This window comes from Pelodiscus sinensis, chromosome 4 (assembly GCF_052426305.1).
Source record: "Pelodiscus sinensis isolate ZL-2025 chromosome 4, ASM5242630v1, whole genome shotgun sequence".
Lineage (NCBI taxonomy): Eukaryota > Metazoa > Chordata > Testudines > Trionychidae > Pelodiscus > Pelodiscus sinensis.
This window is the reverse complement of record NC_143055.1, coordinates 76639391-76662644: the sequence shown is the minus strand read 5'-3', so window position 1 is coordinate 76662644 and position 23254 is coordinate 76639391. Positions and strand designations below refer to the sequence as shown.

The 23254-nt window shown below is 40.1% G+C and overlaps 2 protein-coding genes across 6 annotated transcripts in view; one reads left to right on the top strand and one right to left on the bottom strand.

Annotated features, from left to right (window-relative positions):
• The window catches only part of FNIP2 (folliculin interacting protein 2), a 73093-nt gene that overhangs the window by 18867 nt on the left and 30972 nt on the right, over positions 1 to 23254 (top strand). The window contains exons 1-7 of one of the 5 annotated variants that reach the window (XM_014572967.4): positions 446 to 1052; positions 10596 to 10722; positions 14732 to 14866; positions 20594 to 20694; positions 20811 to 20882; positions 21866 to 21966; positions 22113 to 22202. In XM_014572967.4, coding sequence (XP_014428453.3) covers positions 883 to 1052; positions 10596 to 10722; positions 14732 to 14866; positions 20594 to 20694; positions 20811 to 20882; positions 21866 to 21966; positions 22113 to 22202 — 796 coding nt within the window. In that variant the 5' untranslated portion in view covers positions 446 to 882. Of the gene's footprint in view, positions 1 to 445; positions 1053 to 10595; positions 10723 to 14731; positions 14867 to 20593; positions 20695 to 20810; positions 20883 to 21865; positions 21967 to 22112; positions 22203 to 23254 lie in introns of those variants that run through there. The other 4 variants (XM_006121870.5, XM_014572962.4, XM_014572963.4 and 1 more) reach the window with 4 other exon arrangements.
• Positions 7128 to 23254, bottom strand: part of SPMIP2 (sperm microtubule inner protein 2) — a 104441-nt gene continuing 88314 nt past the window's right edge. Inside the window, exon 5 of the mRNA XM_075930141.2 lies at positions 7128 to 8154. Coding sequence (XP_075786256.2) covers positions 8119 to 8154 — 36 coding nt within the window. The 3' untranslated portion in view covers positions 7128 to 8118. The remainder of the gene's footprint in view (positions 8155 to 23254) is intronic.

Genomic DNA, 23254 nt, shown 5'->3' with positions numbered 1-23254 from the left:
TTATAACAACTCTGATTTGGTATTTATTTATTATTATTATGATTTATTTTATTTTGTTTTTAAGGGACACATTTTTAAGCAAGTGTAAAAGTGAAAAGTTACATCCTGTTATCAATTGTATTGGGTGAACAGATTTGCCTTTTGTGGAAAAGCTTTTTTTTTTCTTTTTTAAAGCTGCATTTGATTCTTAGATGAATATAGACTGTTTACAGAGTAAAACCATTACTGTGCAAAAATTCTGGGGTGTTTGCTGGTGTTAATCATTCCTTACTGATAACTGTAGGGTATTGATGACAGATTTTTATTTGCATTTGAAGTATGGTACTGAGCCATGAGAGGTTGCTAAGAGTTGTCAGATGACACTTGCTCACATGAGAGCCATTAAGAGGGTGTTGCAGCCAGTGTTAGAACAACCTTGCAGCTAAGGGTGAGTCTGTGCAAAATCACCTATGCTCTTTCTTTCAGAGGCCATATGGTTTGGTCTTGTGACCAAATAAATAATTGCCAGCTACATAATCACATACCAGGAAACAAAGGTAGTTAAAATCAATATTAGCTGCTGTATCTGCTGACCGCTTTGCACTGGGTGGAAAAACTCCAGCAACAGAAGCAGGAGATAAACTTGGATGGGCTTTAAAATTTCAGAGTTCTTTGTGGTGGTCTTATTTGGGATAAATATACTATATTACATTGGATGCAGCTGTCTCCCAGAATTACTGATGGAACATGCTAAAAATGAAACCCGTGGATGGCTTAAAAGACTTGGTTAAATTTCTTCTCCGTGAGGAAATGTCTGTGGTTGCTGGACGCTGAGCCCTACAGCCTATCTCTTACGTTCAGTATTTTCAAGAACCTTTGGGAAAGTACATCTACGCTAAAAAGATGTGTGGAGGTACTCCAAAAACTGCACACAGCACAGGCGGGCAAACAGACTTAGCAAGAAAAAGTAATGATGCCTCTTGCCCACTGGGAAATAATATCTCAAACACAGGATTAGATAAAAAGGCTAAAAAATCTTTGGTAGCAGAACAGAGCACCGACCGTAACAGCAGGTAAGTTGAGATTTGTTAAAATTTTAGTTAGGTTTGGGAAGTGTTTCAGTTTGCTTTATTTTGAAAAGTTACAACATGATGTTTCATTGCAGTAATTACTAAACCAGCTGTTGGTCTAGTTCCAAGTATTGTTTTCTTCTGCTACTGTACAACAAAATTATGTGTCTCGCCCTCCAACCTGGATTTAATAATCATATTGAGTATAACTGAAATGCGTTCAGAAAACATCACTAGACCAACGGCTCGTTCAATATTTGCTGCACTGAAACATCAGCTTGTTCCTTTTCCAACTAAAGCAAACTGAAATACTTCTCAAATCTAAACAAATGGGTTGCTCAGTTGGAGTGTGCACATAGATTTCAGAATACTTTTGGCTATTATGAATGTAAACTAGCTTTGTTGAGATCAGAGTTCTGTTAATCTCTGCAAAGAACTGATGATCTGAAAACAGTATGCTGGGTAAAGCCTCTGGGTATCTGCAACTTTCCGGTTATCATTTGGATTGCAGTAAGGGGTGAATTTTTCAATTTTTAACGTGTAATTACTATTAAAACAAATATGCATAATTTAATTGGCATCTCAAATTTATCTTTAGCTACACTTCACCTATCTTTTAAATTTTCTAAAGCGACTATCAGTGCATTCGTAGTTCACTTTTAAAAAAAAAAAACAAACCCTGTCCTTTATAGCAGTGCACACATGGAAAATAATATAGTAATTAAGTGCTATGTCAAAAAATCAAATAGGGATTTTAAAAAAATCAAACATAATTTTCCCCTAAGCAAAAGAGGTCATCTTATCTCCAAGTGAATCCTCTCTTATGTACAGAAGAAGACATTTGAGTAAGTCTAAGAAAGCAGCTTTGGAAGAGTGAAGGATTTTTTTTTAACCTAATTCTGACAAGAAACCTGATGAATGAGTCAACTTTTAATCATGCATTTCTTTAAAAAAAAAATTCTTAATATGTCCTTTACTAACATGTTACCACAAATACATTTTGAAGAGTGCTAGTCACATTAATTGTAGAAGTGCTATATGAAAACTACGAATATAGAATTTCTTTGCTAAAACTTTTAATTATACTAGAATCTCTTCCATAAACTGGGGTGATGTGCTTCTACTTAGCACTTTCAATTTTTAATCTGCCTAAAGCTTACCCTAGTGCACTGTATATCAGAGCTCCACATTTTTGTTTGGTTCCAACTGTCTTAAAGTTAACTCTGTTGGAACTTAGCCTTTCAATATTAAGCAGGTGTCCAAAAGTAGTCCTCATACTTGGTGGACCTTGTATGATGTCTGTGTTCCCATTAGCAGCTAGGTAACTGTAAACAGCTGACCAGCTATTATTAAAAAGAACAATTAAAACAGAACACAAACCAAAACCAAAAAGTAAATAGCTATTTTCCAACTGAGCACACAGATTTATCTACTGAAGCATATCCACGATTGTATTACATGTTGAAGAGGAACTGAAAACATACTTTAGAATTGATTAAGCATCACTGTTTTCTAAACACTTCTGTAAATGAGGTTGAAATGGACTAATAGAACTTTTTTAGTGTGTTGCAAGTAGAAAATTAGGATTTACCCTTAGGTAACAGAGCTTCAGGAAAAACGGTGTAAATTCTCAATTAATATTCTTCCTCAACAATTTAGAAATCTGTGATGCAAGAGTGGGTGGGTTTTTCTCTTCCACCAAACCCTTAAACAAAGTAGATTTGCTTTAAACATAAGATTTGCTTTAAACATAATTTGCCAGAGCAGACGTTTGCTATTCGGATGGGCTAACCATACGCCAGTCTTGCAATGCCAAATGTCATTATGATTGAGGGGAAAACTGTCTTACATGAAGATGAATCTAAAATAGCCTTTCATTATAGGGAAAAATTGGTCAATAGATAGTTACAATACTAATATTTATATTAAAAGTATATCAAATGCAATGAAACACAAAGTCGTGTGAGACTCCAAGGCAGGGCTGGGCAAGATGCAGCCCATGGGCCAGATCTGATCAAGCTAAGACTTCTGCCCCACTTTCTATTTATATCCTGCTACCCATGTCACCAAATTTCCAGACAGTGGCTCAGGCAGCAGGATCCTATTTAAAGGGCTCACAGCTCCATGGCATGCACTACCCATGCAGGGCTGGAGCTGTGAGCCCTTTAAATTGCCTGGCAGCTGCCGAAGGTTGCCGTGGCTATGTGGTAGTAGCAGGGCAATGAACCCCTTGCTGTGCTTTTAATTCAAAGATTCTGCCCCAGACAATTCTGGAGGGATGCTAGTCTCTGACCCTGACCCTTTCTGCTTCAGGCCCTGCTCCTTCTGGGGGAAAGGGGAGCAGGGATTGGAGCCAGCCCCATAACCTGTACCAAAATTAAGTGGCCTCTGTTGGAAAATTATTGCCCACCTCTGCTCCAAGGCATACTAAATGATTGATTACTCAAACACCATGGTGTTGGAGCTGTGCATTTTGTGGAACAGCCTAGATGATAGAGGATGGAGATAGAGCTATCTGCTTTTGTGAAGGAGGGGAAAAAGTGCTAGCCATGTCAGAATCTTGTGCCTTGTGATGGGTTCCGTAGGGAGATGACACTACTGGGTATGTGTCCATATGGTGTTTTCCATGTGCATTTGAATGACATTTGATCTCATTACATTAAGGAATAGATCACTTCTGTAGTGTGAAACTGTATTGTTCAAGAAATGTTCCCTTCCTGTTCCTTCCCCTGTGTAATTAAGAGAGTTAAAATGTGGTCTGTCAAAATATAGCATCACAAAATAGATTTGAGAGGGTGTTTTCTGAAGTTCCCTCTTTCAGTTCAGCATGCTGTGTGTAAGTAGTGCAGTCCCTTCTCATAAAAGATTTGAGATCTGCTTGATGGAAGCATGGGTAACATCTTAATAGGCAAATGTTGGGATTTAAATGTTGTCAGTTTGAATAGATTCTGATAGCTTTTTGTGTGCAGTGTAGCTGGGGCAGGGAAACTGGACACAGTGCCTCAGCAGGCTGGTTACAGATCGTAAGGCTGAAACTCAGTCCTGTTCATTCTTGGCCAAAAATTGTTGCCCTTCTACCTGAATGTGGATCTTTGATGGTCACGTAAAATAGATGGGGCAGTATGGGAAAGTCTCCACTGATCCTTGTCCTGCTCTCCCTGTTCGATAGGTAAATAAAGCGGTTAACTTGCACTTCTCGGGAGCTTTACAGTATATTAAAAATAATACATGTATAGATTGCTTTGTTTGTTTGTTTGAAAGGAGTGGGGACCCCCCTTTCAGCAATTAGTACTGTGATTTCTGAGAGAATGTGGAAAGGAATGAGGAGGCAAGCTATAAATGAATAGGACTGAACTTGGAAAAAGAGTCCAAATACATGAAGTAAATTGAGGGAAAACCATGTACTGCTTTCATTTCCTCCTTGGTTTACTTTTGAACTGACTCTTCTAGTGAATCTCCATAGGCAGTGGATGAGAAACTAGTGATGAAGCCTTCAATATAGGAGATGGCATGATGCAGTTTTTAGAGTACACGAGTTGTGTAGAATTTCCAATGGGTAACAGTGAAGAGAGAGCCCAATCTGATTTGATTGCATACAGAGTAACTGCCCCAGTGATAACACTGTGATTATTTTTGAAAGGGCAAATTTAAAAACAAATCTTAGGACTTGTCTAGCACTCCTACCTCTTCAAAGCACTGTATATACATAAACACATTAAAGGTAAGGAAAATGGCTGCTAGCAAAACATCCTTCAGCATAATTTTGTGGTCTTGTCTTAGACATGCGTATGATACCCATTGCTTTGGCATCAGAGCCTCTTACAATATAAGAATGTTGTATTAGAGGAGCAGATGGCTTATTTTAACTGCAGACGCAAACATCCCTTACAAATATTGAAAAGGAAGATCCATAACTATGACTTGATTAGGGCTAACTAAGTTTTTTTTTTTTTTTTTTTTTTTAAACCTGAAAATCCTGCCTAAGCAATACCAGTGGATTGGAACACAAAGTACAATTAGAAAAACACAGAGGAAATAGTCCAGAGAATCAAGATAAAACATCAAGAGCAAGTCAAAGTACTCTAGAAACAAAACAGCTATGTGTGTGACTCTGGCCTGTTCATCTGAGGGGGCAATTAGGCCTGCTTTTCCATGGTGATATTTATCCTTCTTTCCTATTAAAATTAGTGCAATTTGAGGATGTTTAGCTCTTTGCAAGATCGGGCCCTTTAACAGAGGACAAGTTAAAGTGACAAAAAAAAGTATGACTTTTTTTCTGGTGGCTTATTTGTGGGATATACTCTTTTTTCCTGTGTGTAGAGCCTAGCCAGGAAAATTCCTATTCCAAAGGCACTCTGTGTAGCAAATCAATGTGGCCTTGATGGTCTGTTATGCAACATGATAAACTAAAATGACTATTAATAACAGCTGTATTCTTGCCCCCTAAATGTGGTCCATCCAGATTAGAGCTGAGGCACATCACCTCAGCACATTGCCTGGTACATGGAGAGGCTTACACTGTTGCTACCTATGTTGCTCAGTGGGTAGAAGATTTAAGTGCACATCTGTTATTCCAGCTTCTTACAGAAGGTCTAAAATCCATGTACATTCTTACACTGTGAGAACTATTTTGTAACCTAAGAAAAATAATCAAACCTTTATATTCTAAGGTGTAGGCTGAATGCCTGAGAGTTTAGGAAGGGTTGTCTGTCTCTCTCTCTCTCTCCCCCCACGTTCGTCCTCATCAGATACAATACACCAATGATTTTTATGTCCTGTTGCATTTGAATATACAACAGTTTGGGAACAGAATTGAAGAGCACTGCTTCCAATTGACATTTGAGGGAGGGATTTTCAGAGAGCAGTGCTACTACTTGAAATGTGTTTTTAATAAAGAATTAAGATTGTAAATATCTTTTCACTTATAACATAGTAGAAGGTTTTGTTAATCTAGAGAAAAATCTTAAAAGTTAAGAAACAAGAGAGCAATAATTCATGAAACATAAATATCAGAATGATCCCAGCATTTGCCTTAACTCTCCCCCATTACCTTTATTTGCCCTCTTTACTAGGGGGGGAATTCCAGCGCTTACTGAATTGAATGAAACTAAATCTTCCCTGTTCAAATATACGTATCTAAAATGAGGAACATTACAGCATGATATAGCCTGAACCTATTCTTCCCCAGGAATTTGGAGATCCAGGCCTATTTTGCAAGGATGTGTGAAAGCAGTGGAATTATGGGTTCTAAAGTTCAGTAAGATATGGATAATGTCTCAGGTTGGCCTTCATTGAAGCCTTTAGGAACTAGATATCTTTGTGACTGGATGAGTAGAAAAGGTTTTTGTGTTGACTGTATGTAGAATTGGTTTCTGGTTTATACTACAAGAAAGGGGTGGGGAAGATAATTGTCAAATCTCCAGTCTTTGATTGGTAAGCGAGTGGGTTTGAAATTAACAATCTGCTATGTTGAGTTGTATCTTGAATGGTGTTTGGACAATAGCCAAAAGTTCCAGGTTCGAAGTGGCATTCTGCATCAATGGAGTATAGCTAATATTAGTTTTACAGTAACTGAGTGTAGAAGATTTGGACTGCAGTAGTCTTTATTTCTTTTGGTTGTCTTGATTTTCAAAAAAGTGAAAGTCAGGGAAACAACAAATGTTAATGGATATTTGTTTACATCCTTGGATAGAACAAGAAGCAATGGGCTTAAACTGCAGCAAGGGAGGTTTAGGTAGGACATTAGGGAAAAAGTCCCTAACTGTCAGGGTAGTCAAACACCAGAATAAATTGCCTAGGATGGTTGTGGAATCTCCATCTCTTGAGATCTCAGGTATGATCTAGACAGTACTGGGTCCTGCCACGAGGGCAGGGGACTGGACTCAATGACCTCTCGAGGTCCCTTCCAGTCCTAGTAGTCTATGATTCTATGATGAGCTCAATACTAGTTTGACTGAAAATTTCTCTATACATAGTTTCTTCTATTATGATTTATTAGTATCATAAATGTGAACAGTGATAGGAATGTAGCTGTGTTAGTCTGGTGTAGCTGAAACAAAATACAGGACTATGTAGCACTTTAAAGATTAACAAGATGATTTATTAGATGATGAGCTTTCGTGGGCCAGACCCATTTCCTCAGATCAAATAGTGGAAGAAAATAGTTACAGCCATATATACCAAAGGATACAATTTTAAAAAATGAACACACATGAAAAGGACAAATCAAATTTCAGAACAGAAGGGGGATGTGGGAGGAGGGGGTTGGTAAATGTCTGTGAGCTAATGGTATTAGAGGTGATAATTGGGGAGGCTATCTTTGTAATGGGTAAGATAGCCAGAGTCTTCGTTGAGACCCACGCGTAGAGTGTCGAATTTTAGCATGAATGACAGTTCAGAGGATTCCCTTTCAAGTGCAGATTTAAAAGGCTTCTGAAGCAGGATGCAGGTAATTAAGTCATTGAGACAGTGTCCTTTCTGGTTGAAATGGCAAGAAACTGTTTTTTCTTTGTGATCCTGTCTAAGATCTGTTTTGTGGACATTGATCCTTTGGCAAAGTGTCTGAGACGTTTGTCCAGTGTACCAAGCAGATGGACACTTTCAGCACGATAGCATAAATTATATTTCTGGATGCGCAGGAATATGTATTCTTGATCTTATAACTCACTTGGTTAGGTCCAATAATGGTATCAGCAGAGTGAATATGTGGACAAAGCTGGCAACGGGGTTTGTTGCAAGGGAAGGTGCTAGGGTTGGTGTTAGTGTGGTATGTCCTGTGGTTGTTGGTAAGAATCATCTTGAGGTTAGGTGGTTGTCTATAGGAGACTATGGGTTTGTCTCCCAGAGCCTCTTGGAGTTTAGTATCCTGTTCCAGTATAGGCTGTAGTTTATTGATAATGTGTTGGACAGGTTTAAGTTGGGGGCTGTAGGTGATGACAAGTGTGCATTGTGCTTGATGAATAAGAAGACATTCCCTGCCTTGTAGATCTTAGTCAAAGTGAAATAATATATATAAGAAGAAATTACAGGAAAGCATGGTGGGGTTTTTTCTCTGTCTTCAGTTAGGAAGTTACAGTATTTGTACAAATTCTTGCCAGGTATATATCTGAAACGAAAGAACAATTATTACAGCAGTAAGCTTGTTTAAAGAAAGATGTGCAAAATAGTTCTCAGATCTCTCTGTTTAACGAGGTGTTACATATTACAGAATGATCTTCATTACCACATCCATGACGTGCTGTTTCTAATAGTTTTATTTAATTGAGTGGAATCTCATATTTAACAAGCCAGGCATGTCTTGATCATTTCTTTTTATTTGCACTTGGTAGAGGGATAGGATTTTTTTGTATAAAGTTCAAAAATAGTAAATTGGTATAAGAAGGTGACACATTTCTAATCTTAAATCTTTCACGTATGAGATTCTAGCACTGGGGGGAAAAAAAGCATAAAATAGCAGTAAGTCTCTATAGTAGTCGTCCTGTTATTAGAATGCCTGTAACAGTGTGCTCTTAATGTAAGAGGGTTAACTTAAGCTGAGGGCACGGTGTTGGCAACCTCCTTGAACCCTAGAGGTTCGATTATCAGAGCTTACAGATTTAGGACCTAGGAAGTTTTTGAGCATCATTGAGACATGTTAATTAGGCATAGGTTTTAGGCATGTTAAATATTGGTTAATTGAATAATCGAGTAATCTCATGAATTATTTTCAGTTACTTGACTGTTATAGTCCCCAGAGGCGGGACCAATAGCCAGTGCGTTCCGGCCTCACTCCCAAGAAGCCTCCTGTCACTCCATGCTGCTGCTGCTATATCAGTTCCCCTAGCGGGACCGGCTGCCTGTTGCCCTGTGTTGCTATCTTGGGTGGCAGCATCCCCCGTCTCGGCGGGGATGGAGGGTCTGAGCTCCCAACCCAGCACAAGGCAGAACTCCCACCCAGCTCCCAATACATTTTAAATGCAGAGCCATAGCAAGGGTAGGTCCCAGACCCAATGAGAGCCAGGATGGAGTCAGGCTGCTGGCTAGCCTGCTAAAAATTTTATTGGGGGGGGGGAGTTGGGTGGGGGGAGGGGAAGGGAAATGCATGTAGGCTATAGCATTAACCTATAAGCTTTTGCTTATCCATTAATTGACTACACTAATACATCCTTAATAGGTTTCGTAGTCGTACTGACTAGCACCAAAAGTTCTTGTCTTGGTGTCAGCGCTTTTACCAGTCATAAGCATTCCTTTATCCTACTACAGTTGATGCTATTGTGATCATAGTATATTTATGTGAAATCCCTAAATGAGTGTTACGTTTTTGACAAAAATAAGTTGCCAATGCACAGGTTCGGGTAATTTTAATGGAGTATAAAAAAAAAAGTGCATACCTTTTAAATTGTTAGTCTGCATTCTGTCATTAGTGAAAACCCTTTTCTTGGGGGGCAGGAAAGGATTGGAGTAACTTGTCCACTTAGTTTCTAAGATCTTGTTCTGAAATTTTATTCATGGGACTTTAAAAGTGGGTCCGTTAATATATTAATATAAAGAACAGAAGGAAGGTGGACATTTTGGTTTTTGTGAGTAGAAACCTATGCAAAAATCTTGTTTACTTTGGTCCTGTATTTTCATTAGAGACAAATATTTAGTGCCACTGCACTTTGGACAAAAATAGTTTGACTGTGTCACATGCTTATTTGAGATAAAAGTTTAGATTTCAGTTAACAGTTAGTTGAGGGCCTCCACGGTTCTGATGGCAGAGCTCCAAACTTAAAGCTCTCTCACAGTGAAAAAACCTGCTGAACCTTGCCATGATTTGCAAAATTATGCACATTTTAGTGCTGTTTTTAAAAGTGTGGGTTCTGGTATCTTGGAAAGGGTTATCTTAAAATGACTACTTTTATCGTCCAGTGTGACCATAGCACGGCCACTGTATTTTTTTGTGTTTGATTACAAAACTTATAGTTGCTTTTATTCACACTCTTTCCTTTTCCCACCTCCCTGCAGATAAGTACTTGACTTGTAGTCTCCCAGGTTGTCTCCTCCCCTCTCCAGTTTAAAACTCCTGCGCATGTGGTGGCTATCTGGGTTTTCAGGATTCCTATTGCCACCTCCTTATTCATGTTTTTAGTCCTTTCGGTGCTGGTGGCAGTTTTCAGCTTTCAGCTCTTTTTTTTTTAAATAATACAGGAAACATTACTGCCTTGAAAGGATTTCTCCTCTTTTTAGTATATGAGGATAACTGAGATCTGACAATATGTCACTAGCACAAGAATGTATAAAAAAGGTTTAAAATCCTTGCAGGGAAGACTATGCTGCTGCTTCTATAGCTGTACTGCCTCCCTACATGCGCTTCGCTGTAATAACATGACTTTTTCATTTTCAAATCATGGGTGCTCACTCAGCACATCTCTGAAATCCTCCTCCGGATGCTGTTTTGAAATTTCAGTTTGGTTCCCGCCGGCATTGTGCAAAAGATCTAACTGATGGTACATACTTTCTTCACTTATTAAATCCCTTTAGTTTTCTGGAGAGAATATAATTTCTGACTGTATTTGCAATCTGCAGCTGGCCCTGCTCAGACTTTGACTTGAATGAAATCCGCCTGATAGTTTACCAGGATTGTGAGAGAAGAGGCAGACAAGTCTTGTTTGATTCCAAAGCAGTTCGTAAAGTTGATGAGGCGGCAGCTCAGGTATGAAACACTATAGTACACTGTTATCCTTTGATTATATTTTTTTTGTTCTCTTGCCCTCAAGGTAAATAATTTTAAAAAGACAGTGTTCATTTCTTCATCTTACACTGAAAGGAGAAGCTGCAGTGTTTTAAGCGTGGACTACCCTGAAACTTTATTTTGTTACAAAACAAATCTATTGGATAGATTTCAAATCACAGCTAATACTGCTAATTGGAATATGTTAACTGGTACAGTCAATATGTAATGCTAGCTATAGTGTAGACTTAAATAGCAGTGCATTGTGGAAATGGCTCTCATGAAAAAGTTTGAACACAGCCATCTGAACCTCTATTTAAATTAAGCTTCAGTGAGTATCACATATTGGCTTAACCCACATAAGTACGGCACACATGATGCGCATGACAGATCATCTAGTTAAGTGGGTAAATAGGTCAGAGTGGCCTATACTAATCCAGTTTTTTCTGTCATGAGTCCCAGTACCAAGGTCAGTGCTGTATATCTAAGGGGTTGATGCACCATGTTGCATTTACTTTTAGAAAAATGAGGTGCATTTACAGTTATGTAAACCTATTTTGGTCCTCTTAGAGGCATAAACATTTTAAACAAGTTAATGTATGAAGCATAAATTTCCATTTAAAAATATTGTCCTTTCATGGAGAGAGATTCTCCTTTTGTGTGTTCAAAACATCCTGCACCAAATTCTGTGCCATCTTATTTCCTATTCGTGAAAGTAGCCACTTACATCTTAAATATTCAGAATTGACTGTCAAAAACTATGTATGGCTTTGAAATTATCTAATTAACATTTGATGCACTTGAATTTTCCAGATTTCCAGGCTAGGGCCCAAACCTGCATCCATTTTTCTATGACAAACTTCCTTTTGACTTCAGTTTGGAACGAGATCAAGCCTGGAGCAAAAGATTAGGGAGCTTCTTCTCATATAAAGACAAAATACAGATTTAAAGCAGTTTTACCTTTCAGTATGCATATCTGAGAAACCCAGGCAGATTATCTTCAATTTAACAAGGGTATTGAAATGTGTGATTAATTGTGCTGTAGTATATTTAATGTGTTATTCTCTTGCTATTCCTGTGGATAACCTAGAACAGAACACTTTTTTTTATATTAAGGCCATTTTTGTCAAGAGCTTGTGTCAAGCACATGACTACTAACATTTGTGCATTTGTAACCACCTAATGATAGTCACATTGGGGATTAGATTAGCAGCAGTTACATAAATGCAGTGCCAAGCAAAAGCAGCACAAAAGGAATGCAAATATGCGGTAAAATATGAAAGACCAGTCAGCCCCATGTAGAAAAAAACAACAAAATCCTCTACACATGTCTGGTTATTTTTATAATTGATAGTAAGAGGACTTGCGTGTGCCACTTCTGTAGTCAAACTAGGGGTGTTAAATTTTGATTAACTAATCGAATAGTCAATGGGATTACCATTGACCATTCAGTTAGTCAATATGGACTAGCGCGGCATTCCATCTTTGAAATGTACAAGAACCCCAGCGGGGACTTGTGTACAGTTCAAAGTTGGAACGCCACCGCTGTGCCCTTGCCCCTTCCCATGGAGCTGGGAGAAACTGGCTTTTAAGCCAACTTCCTCCCCAGTACCCTCTCCTATCCCCCCCCCCCCTCCATATCTGCCTCTTTCTGATAGAGGCAGCAAGAGGGAGGAGTGACTAGTTGACTAGTGTGTCGATTATCTGATAAGCTTTTGCTTATTGGATAGTCAACTAGTTGCTTACATCTCTAAGTCAAACACATTTCTGCTCTCTAGAATTATGAGAGCACTTCTGGGTTGTCTCTGGAAATGACCCAGAAGAGCCCCACCCACGCTCATGTCTTAAATTCCCATTTTCTTGGTTTTATAACTCTACCAAAGTGGTGCTTCACTTAACAATCAAGATGTTTACTTGATAACAACACTGCATTTTTTTTTTTAAAAAAAAAGATGAGGTGCAATATTTAGCTTCCAATTTTATTATATCCCTTTTATAATCTCTTTGGGTATGTCTACACTACCCCGCTAGTTCGAACTAGCAGGGGTAATGTAGTCATCCGCAATTGCAAATGAAGCCCGGGATTTGAATTTCCCGGGCTTCATTTGCATAAAGCCGGCCGGCGCCATTTTTAAATGCCGGCTAGTTCGAACCCCGTGCCGCGCGGCTACACGCGGCACGAACTAGCTAGTTCGGATTAGGCTTCTAATCCGAGCTAGCTGTACTCCTCGTGGAATGAGGAAATCCCGGGCTTCATTTGCAATTGCGGATGACTACATTACCCCTGCTAGTTCGAACTAGCGGGGTAGTGTAGACACACCCTTTTTTCCATGATCTGGAATGCAAAGCAGTTGGCGAGATAATGGATGTGCTGCTTATTGCATCAAATACAACAATGTCTGTTATCTCTTTTCTATCCACCTGTTTTTCTCTTCTCTTGGCATCTGCTAAAGACTTCTCCACATTAAGGAAATCCAGATATAACTATTTTAGTGCAAACTCCTAATACGTGGATATAAAGCAAAATGTACACAGATGCAACTTAATCCAATAAACCCTACTTTGCATCAGTGAAGCATGTGTACATTGATGTAGTTACTCCATAGGGCATTTCTTTAATGTGACACTGCCAGAGATTGTTGATTCATTGGTATTCGTGTCTACTACCCTATACAATGACTTCCTGACCGAGACCTCTTGTCATTTATTGCAATACTAGTAGTTTAAGAGACCAAAAGATTTTCAGAGTATGTCTATGCTTAGAGGTGGGGGTTAAGTCCCAGATGGTATAGAAATACCCACTGTAGCTGTCATCAAGTTAGCCCTCTAAAAATAGTTGTGTAGTTGGGGCAACACAGGTGGCAGCAAACGGCAACATGGTCTAGCCTTCCTGAACCCCTTGGGTATGTATACTTAAGGTAGTTAGTCCATACAGCCCATGCCAGCCCTGCTACACTACTGTTTTTATCATGCTTGCTTGATGAAAACTACCATAGATATTTGTATGAGAGCACAGTATTTCATATACCCCTGTTTCTAGCTTAGATGTAACCAAATGAGTCCTTTGTAAGCATTTATTCTAGGCAAACTAGCCCTTTTGATGGATAGCTAAAAAGGTGTTTGTGTTTTTTAAATATTGTTTCTAAATTGGCAACTCTGCATGCAAGAACTTCTATTTTAAATTTTTATTTAAAAAGCTAAATACTTTTTTCCTTAGTGGTAAATATTACCCATGTAAACAGCATGCAACAGTAGAAGATTAAGAGTCTGTATTAAAAACTGACAAACAGAGCAAGCCAACAATACACTGATTTGAGAGTAAACTTGAGGAGTTGGCAGTGCAGTTACTGACAGGTGACTATTACATACTAAGTATTCAGCCAGGGGTTTGTTTTTAAGCTTCTACACAAATGATTATTCATTCTAATATCCCTGCTAATTATTCACTATTTGTATTTTGCTGCTTGTTCTGTTGAAGAAATCTGCTGTTAATTTGTGAAGCGGAAACAACACCATGCAATTTCATAGAAAGCAGCTTATAAAATGATTTATTTGCATAAGTGTTAGCAAACTGTTATAGACTACAGCTCACTCCTAGTTTTCTATAACTTTCTAGCAGGGAAAAAAAGACCCATTTGCTGTAGATAGATTTGTGACAAATTACTTTGGCCAGGATCATGATTATTGAAGAAGCAGAGTATTTATATACTGTGTGTGCCATTTATTTCTATAATAAAAAAGCATAATTCATTGGCAGACTAAGCTCAAGAATAATCCCACACTTCTGTTCTCTTGGGCACCACTTTCCTCTTTCTCTTGAAAGCCAGAGTTACTAATGTGACGTGGATTGTTGGTTGTTTTTTTTTAAATCAACAAATACAATCTTTCAAATTGTTCCAGTATCTTCTGAACAAAAATCACAGGGGTGCAGCTAGAGAAACAGATCTTTGTGTTTGTTAAACGTACATTCACCATCAACCTTTTCCGACAGAAAATAGTAGAAGATGCTCCAGGAAAGGCTTCTGCCAGGTGCTGCCATGCAAGCAGTGGGACCAATAGTATTTCTTTCCGTGGTCCATCAGGGGGCTGCACACAGCATGTCAAGGACCAGCTTCCAAAGTACCAGGTAACGGTCACACATCTATGCAAATCTATATATAGATTTTCACTGAAGGACTAAAGATACTAACTTTGTGTTGAAATATTTAAACACATTTGTGATCTTAAGTAGAATTTGTAATGTGTCAAATAAAAAACTGATGCTGGGGATATGAACTGCATTTCTTTCCCTCCTTATGTTGAGGCAAAAGGGTGTTTTATAAGTAAAGTGTTACATAAATTGAGCAGTTCCTAAGCTTTCAGTGTTTTTTTTTTATAATTTTCACAGTTCAGTTTTTCTGAACTTATATGTTAAAATAGTTATAACTGCAGCTTAGAAATGTTTAAAGTATATAAGTGCTCTATGGCTATCCATGTTCTTGGCCTAGAAAATAGTGTTTGTCTCAGTCCTCCATTGCAAGAGCAATGTTAATAATTTCAAGAGTGGTTGAACCCAACTGATTCTGGCAGGGGCAGGCAAATACCCAGCTCTAGGTCACTCAAAGCAGCCAGTGAGCCTCTGTGCACCCCCTTGTTTGGCGATGACTTGAGTGCTACCTCTGCCCCCAGCACAATCATCACAGCTCCCGTTGGCTGGCCCTGTCCCATGGCGCAGAGAGGCACATGGCCCCAGCAGCCAGCCTCTTTGAGCAGGCTACAGCAGACAGGGAGTCAGTCTAGGTGAGTGCTTCTCCGTGAAAGCCTGCATCTGGCTCTCAATCCCTCCGTGCCTCAGGTATCATCAAACCCTTTGTACCTCCCTCCTCTCCACCCCAGGTACCAACTCCCTGCCAGAACCTGCACCCCCCCCCCCCTCCTGGCCTGAATCCTCTACTGCATCCATACCCCCTCTCCTACCATGTACTCCCTTTTGTATACCAATCTCCTGCTCCAGATCGTAACACAAACCCTTTGCGCCCCTGTGGGGGTCTGGTCCCACCCCCTTCTCTCCCGCTTGTCTTTTCTGCTCCCTAGCTACTGATTGGTAGCCGCTTTTAAAAGTATGTTCCGCTGGGTGTGTGGAGTGCGGGGTCTGGGCCCACCCTCACTCCCAGACCCCAGCCCAGGGCCCTAAAAACAGAGTCTCCTGGACCTGTCCCACCGGAGGGGGTACATACCCTTAACCCACCGGTGTGCCGGCTCCGTGCCCTGCCCTGGGCTGCTTCCACCCTGCCTCCTTCGCACCTATCTTATAGCTGTCTTCCCCCTCCCCTGTCTCTCTCCTGTCTCTCTCCCCCCCCTTTGCCAATTCCCTTGGGGCTTTTATCCCCCTTCTCCTTGCCCTTCCTCCCAGGCGTCTGATGTCACTTCCGCCCCTGCCATCACTTCCAGCCGCCATTGCCCTGTGGCCGTGCGATCCGCGTTGCTGGGCAACGGCTGCCGACCAGCCGCTCAGCTGCAGAGCCGCGGCGCTACACAGCCTGCAAGCGGTTAGCTCCTGCGGTGTTGCCCCCATGAGCGAGAGGGCAATCGCGGGGTCAGTACGGGGTGGACCCGTTTCAGGGGGGCAGGCGGGTCTCACCCCATCACAGCCCCACTTCTGCATCCATCCACCAAGTCAGAATCCTGTCCTTCACCCATACCCCCTCCTTGACCCTGTCACCTAAGCCCCTGCCCCAGGTCACAACCCCCTCCTCACTCAAACTCTCTCTCAGAACCCTCACTCTCTCCTGAACTCCAGCTCTCTACTGTGAGTTCTCTTCTACACCCAGTCTCCGTTCCAAACCCCACACCTCCTCCATAGAAAAGTGCAGCCCTTGACCACTTTCCAAAACCTTGGAGTGCCCCCCCCATCAAAAATTATTGCCCACCCCGGTTTATGGGAAGGATTTTAAATGGATCCTGTCAATGTGAAATCTAGTCGTCATCTTAAAAAAAAAGACTAAATATTTTCAAGTCCCTTATAAACAGGGGAAACTGAGGCAAAGTTCCTGTGAAGATTTAAAGCATATGACTAGTCACACCCCACTCAGTGTGACTACTGTCGTATTAACAAATTACGAAACTTGAGCATAGGATAAGGTTCTTATGTGCTGAGCATCCCATGTTGAGGAAATGGTGCAACTGACTAAACAAAATACTGTCAATTATAAAAAGAAAATTAGACCTTATATAAAACGTGTTGGTTTTGGAGGGTAGATAAGGTATATTTCTTCTGCCTTTTAGTTCTGGTAATATTAGGGTACATTTATGCATCCAAAAAAAAAATCCCACAACCCAGTAGCAGCAGCAGCAGCCAGCTCAGAGCCTGGGTCAACTGACTCATTCTCCTGCTGTGAGGCTAAAAATAGCAATGTAGATATTATGGGCTCCAGCTGGAGCATGGGCCATGAGAACTGGTGAGGAAGGAGGTTCTCCAGAGCAAGCAGGAGCATGCACACTATGTGCACTGAGTAAGATGACTCAGACTTTGAGACTTGCTGTTGTGGTGGTTTGTGTTGGTGGGTTTTTTCCTGTGTAGACTTTCCCTTAGATGCTACCTTAATAATAGGCTTAAAAAAAGTTTCTGTTGGAAGTGACTTTTTAATGTTCATTTTTGCTTCAAAAAGGGCATATTCTGCTTTTATTTTTTTTCCTAGAAGCCTGCCTCTGAAGCTGTGTCTGTGCCTGTGTTTCTAAAGTGGTTTGCAGACCCATTCTGAGGCTACGTCTAGACTGCAAGCCTCTTTTGAAAGAAGCTTTTTTGAAAGTATCTTTTGAAAAAGTGCGTCTAGACTACAACCAGTACTTTTGAAAAAGCAAGCCGCTTTTTCGAAAGAGCACCCAGGCAGTCTGGATGCTCTCTTTCGAAAAAGCACAGTTTGCATTATATAGCGTCTTTTTTCGAAAAAAGGCGTTATTCCTTGTAAAACGAGGTTTTCCATGGTTGAAAAAAACTGCCGTGTTCTTTTGATTTACTTTCAAAAGAACGTGGCAGCAGTCTAGACACAGGTAAAGATTTTTCGAAAAAAGGCCACTTTTCTCAAAATCCCTGTAGTCTAGACACACCCTGAGAGAACTGCTACTGGGCCTCTCCAGTTTGTTTACTTACCGGCTCCACAACCATGGATCCTTGCTGCTTCCATTGGCTGCAGTTCGCTGTATGCAGTCAAGGGGTGCCACAGGAAGTGGCAGCCTGGGTCACGCTGCTTACCATGGTTCCCCTTGGCTGCAAATGGAGAACCACAGCCAATGCGAGCTGCAAGGGTCCGTGGCTGCAGAGCCAGTAAATAAACAAACCAGAGAGGCCCAGGTAGCAGTTCTCTGAGTGGGTCTGCAGACCCCTTTGAGAAACACTGCTCTATACCAGTGTTTCTCAACCCTTTTTATAAAGTACCCCTCTAAAAAAAATACCCCCAGTACCTACAGTTTTTTTGACACACACAATTTTTTTTCTACCATTGCAACACATTTGTTTAAACAACTTAATCGTAGCCAGGCAGGCAATGAAATTTTTGGGTGTAAAAAGTACAAAAATAATAAAGCGCTGTGAAACGTAAAACAAAAAATTCAGTTTTCTCCAAATTTCAGTTGTGTAGATGTACCCCGCCATACTTTTCTCAAGTACCTCAAAGGGTACTCGTACCACTGATTGAGAAACACTGGTCTATACTATAGCTTATGTCAGCATAGTTCGTCACTTGGGCTACGTCTAGACTGCATCCCTCTGTCGACAGAGGGATGCAAATCAAGCACATCGAAATTGCTAATGAAGCGGGGATTTAAATATCCCCCACCTCATTAACATAAACATGGCTGTCGCTTTTTTTCAAAACGGCACTTTTTTGGAAAAAACCAGCAGTCTAGACACAGATCTGTCAAAAATAAACCCTTTTTTGACAGATCCTGTAAACCTCATTTTTCGAGGAATACAGGATCTGTTGAAAAAGGGTTTATTTTCAACAGATCCGCATCTAGACTGCGTTTTTTCAAAAAAGCTCCGTTTCAAAAAATAGCGGTGGCCATGTTTATGCTAATGAGGCACAGGATATTTAAATCCCTGCTTCATTAGCAATTTCGACATTCTTAATCTACATCTCTGTCGACAGAGAGGTGTAGTGTAGACACACCCTTGGTGAGAAGGAGAATAAATCACTCCCCGATAAGTGACATAAGTTATACCAACATAAGTGCTGGTATGGATGTCATGAAGCAGGGATTTAAATATCTGTTAGGGGGAGAGTTTCTTCACTGATGTATCTTCAGCTGCTCATTGGGGCTGAAGTACTTAAGCCAATTGGAGCTTTCTCTCTCTCTCTCTGCATGGAGCAGCTACATTAGACACCTTATAATGGCCCAGCTATACCTGCAAATGCTCTAGTGTGGCTGTTCCCCTAATACTTTTTAAACTTAGAGAAAGGCTGCAATTTCCACAGAGCAAGATCTGTTGCCTTTAGCCACTTTCCCAGTCTCCTAAAGCCCACAGGTGAGTTTCTAGGGTACCGATGGAAAAAACCAGCAACATTCAAGGCTCGGAAAAATGAATTTTCGGTTTGTGTGAATCTCCAAACCAGGCAAACCACTTTCCTATAAGAGACGAGAGAGAATTTATTTGATTGGCTTTGTTTTAAAAAAAAAAATAGTAGTAGTATGTGGGAAGAAAAAATGTATCCTGGTGTTGAAATGCAAGAGAGTTCATATCACAGTTAAGATACTTATACATACGGGCTATATCTAGACGACACAGTTCTTCCGGAAAAAGATACGCAAATCATGAACTGCAATTTGTGTATCTTTTTCTGCTTCTTTTCTCAGAAGAGACTTTTCTGACATTTGGCCCATCTACACTGGGCCAAATGCGAGGGGGGAAAAACCTTTTTCAGAACACCCCTTCTTCCTCATAAAATGAGGTATACAGGGATGCTGAAAAAATATGACTGCTCTTCCGAAAAAAATGTAGGAAGAGCAGACTCATTCCTTGGACATGGCAGAGTTTTTTTTGTTTTTTTTTTCTGGGATAACTCCAGTATCCTGGAAAAACTCTGTAGTCTAGACATACCCAGTGAGAGGATCCTCTTTCTGTTTGTAGAAACTCTGGAATGTAATAAGAAACGGGACTTATTTTGTTTATTTTAAAATTGTCATTCTAAGTATATCTTGCTATCAAAATTAGTTAATTTAGACAAGAAAAGATTTTTTCAATATTAAAGTAACATGTGAGGCTATGTCTAGATTACTCGGAAGATTTGAAAGAGGATATGCAAATTCCAGTCTCACTTTTGAAAGTGGAGCTTTTCCTCAAAAAATGAGGTTTACGTGGCTTTTCGAAAAAGGGGGGGTTTGGCAAAAAAGCTGGGTCCCGATTAATTTCACTTTTGAAAGCTCCGCTTTCTAAAGTGAGATCGAAAGAAGATATGCAAATTCCTGCAGAATTTGCATATCCTCTTTCGAATCTTCTGCGTAGTCTAGACATAGCCTAAGGGTCCAGACTTTTCAGACTTGCAGTATTTCTCAAGCAACATCCTACAGCACAGGGATGTGGGAAGGAGATATAAAATTACTTGTCTGGCCCAGCTGCAAAGACTCTGTGTGGATTTCTTCATTGCATGTATTTGGGAGAGCTGATTAAAATAGGAACTGTTGGGCCTCCCTGATGAACTAAATGTAGCATGCACTGTAATTGGAAGTCCACATTGTTCAAACACCTCTTGGTATATGCTGCTCTTCACTAGGAAGCAGTTTACGTGTGTTTCACATTCAAAATTCAGTAGTGGTGAGCACCACACTAAACTGATGCAATAGGTTTTGATTTGCTTCTTTTACTCTCTTTTTATAGTATACCAGACCAGCCTCTGATGTCAACATGCTTGGAGAAATGATGTTTGGCTCAGTGGCAATGAGTTACAAAGGCTCTACCTTGAAAATCCACTATATACGGTGAGTTGTTTCCTCTTCTAGGATTATTTCATGTTGCCAAATGCTTAGAAACGGGGAAGGAGAAAGTATTGGAACTGTTGAGTCACTAAGATGATGATAATTGTTTATCCTTTCAGCTCTCCTCCGCAGCTTATGATAAGTAAAGTGTTCTCAGCCAGAGTGGGAAGCTTCAGTGGCAGCACAAATAAGTAAGTTAAGTTGTTTCCGGTCTCTTTTTCCCCCATTTCTCATTTTAGAGTTCTTCTGTCACTCCTCGTACAATTGGTCTGTATAAAACTGGAGGGCTTCTCAGACCAAATGACCAAATCTCTGCTGGCAGTGAGTGAAAGGGAGTGTTCATGAGTTATATTCACATGCTGAGCTTTAGCTGTCCCATGTAGGCGAGTGGGGAATGGGATCGTTCAGGGCACATCTACACTGGGATATGATTTGCAACATGGCAGCAACTTACCTAGATAAGCTGACTTGGGCTCGTGCGGTTAGACTGCAGAGCTAAAACGTACAGTGTAGATGGTCAGACTGGAACCCAGGCTCTGGGACCCTCCACCCTTTTGGGGACCCTAGAGTCTGTACTCCCAGTCCAAACCCAAACATCTGCACAGCAGTTTTACAACCCTGCAACCCAAGCCCCGTGGGCCAGTCAAATGACCCAAGCCCGGAGTGAGTGTTGAATTGCTGTGTAGACGTGCCCTTAAATTCTTTACATGTGCCTCTGGATGAGCAGTGGGTGAAACTCACAGTTAAGAGGCCTGGATTAAACATTCAAAGAACTTGGGTTTCTATCTTCCGTGACACCTTTCCCCACTCAACAAGTTACCTCTTTAATATAATAAGGAAAGTGTGCATGTATTTTTCTACTCCTGCTTTCTCTCTCCTTCATAAATAGCTCCGTGTTTTTTTTTTTCTCCATTTCCCCCTACCCTTCAAAATCGCTGAGAGCAGTGACCAGACATGGAAAGGTAGTTAATTCCAAAAGGTACAGTCTTAAAATTTGTAGTCCTCCATGTTCTGTTTTCTATTCTTATATCTATTATAATATAGGAGTAGCTGCTAATCCATGAACTTGATGGTTAGATTTACAAAACAAAGCAAATAAACAAAATGTAGTTTGATATTAGTGGAAGCTATTCTGTCCACTTCCTTAGAAACCTTGATATTTCTCCCTTTTTAGCTTGCAAGATAGCTTTGAATACATCAACCAAGATCCCAATGTGGGAAAGTTGAGCTCTAATCAAAATGGTTTGGGCAGCTGTCGCAGTGGAAGTAATCTAGGTAAATAATATTTATTTTAAACAATCTTTTCCTGATGACACCATCTGTTTTGTGTTTGTTCTTTTTTTAAACTATTTTCCATACATTGTCTTTAATTGTTTTTGTTTGTTTTTTGTCTTGCACTATCTCTGCCTTGCTCTTCTTAGGTGTGTTACAGCTGTATAGCAGCAAAATGCTGCAGGGTGTATCTGAAGGAGTTCCCCTCCGGCTCATCCGGAGTGCTTCTTTCTTTGCAGGTTTGTGTGGAATGCTGAGCACAGTGTGACCCACCCACAATAATCTAGTGCCTTCTGAATCTTGGCAAAAGGTCCATAATTACACTCTAGAAACACAGGGCTGAAGTGATAGAGGAGATATTTTACATATTAGCTTTATATTGGCTTTATAGGCACATACTGGCTTTATATTGTGACTCAAGCCTTCTTGAAGTACCTGGCTGCAATAAATTGCTTCCTGTTCTTCCCTCCCTTACCACAAACGTTCACATTAAAGAAACTGCCCAATGTAAAGTGTATTTAATAATAAATGAGCCTTTGTGTTTCTAAGAGGATTTATGTTTCCTGGTCTACAGATGGTCTCTTGCTGGTGTGCAGTTCCCTTTTGCTTCTTTTATCTTTTTGCTTTCCTCCAATATCTTTTGACCTGTGGAATTTTTTTGCTTGATGGCAACTTTTCAAGATACCATTGAATTGAATCTAGGAGGCTTTTAAGCTTTTTGATTTTACAATATTATTTTAAATTCAAAAATAGCAGTTAGCCTACTTTACATATGAAAAGAACCTTTTACAGGCGTGATGACTCATCCTGTGGGGTGAACCTTCGCTATAATTGATCACGTTGATTGCAAAAATGAAAAGTTACTTAATTTCCCTACAAATCTTGCATGCTTCAGAAGTTAAGTGAGCATGTACTAACACCACTGACTGCTGATCTTCAGTGCACTGAGTGTTCACTTAATGATAAGTTGGAAACTTGCAAGCACCGTGGTTACTTTAAAAAAAAAAAAAAACAACCTGATTCTCGGCTACCCATATAAAGTATTGTTAGCCTGTTCAATGCCTGTGACACTACAAAAATAAACTAAATCTGGATTTTTAAGCATCACTAGCAATTTCAGGTGCTTCCGTTTTTGGTAATTCCACCTGAGACTCTTTCAAGAGCCTAATTCTCAGCTGTATGACTTTTCAGTGTGTATAAAATAACGTTCAGCTTCCTGTAGGTACTTAAAAGGTATTTTAGCCTAAAATAAAAACAGGTGATCACTCCACTAGTGTTCACTATTGAAATA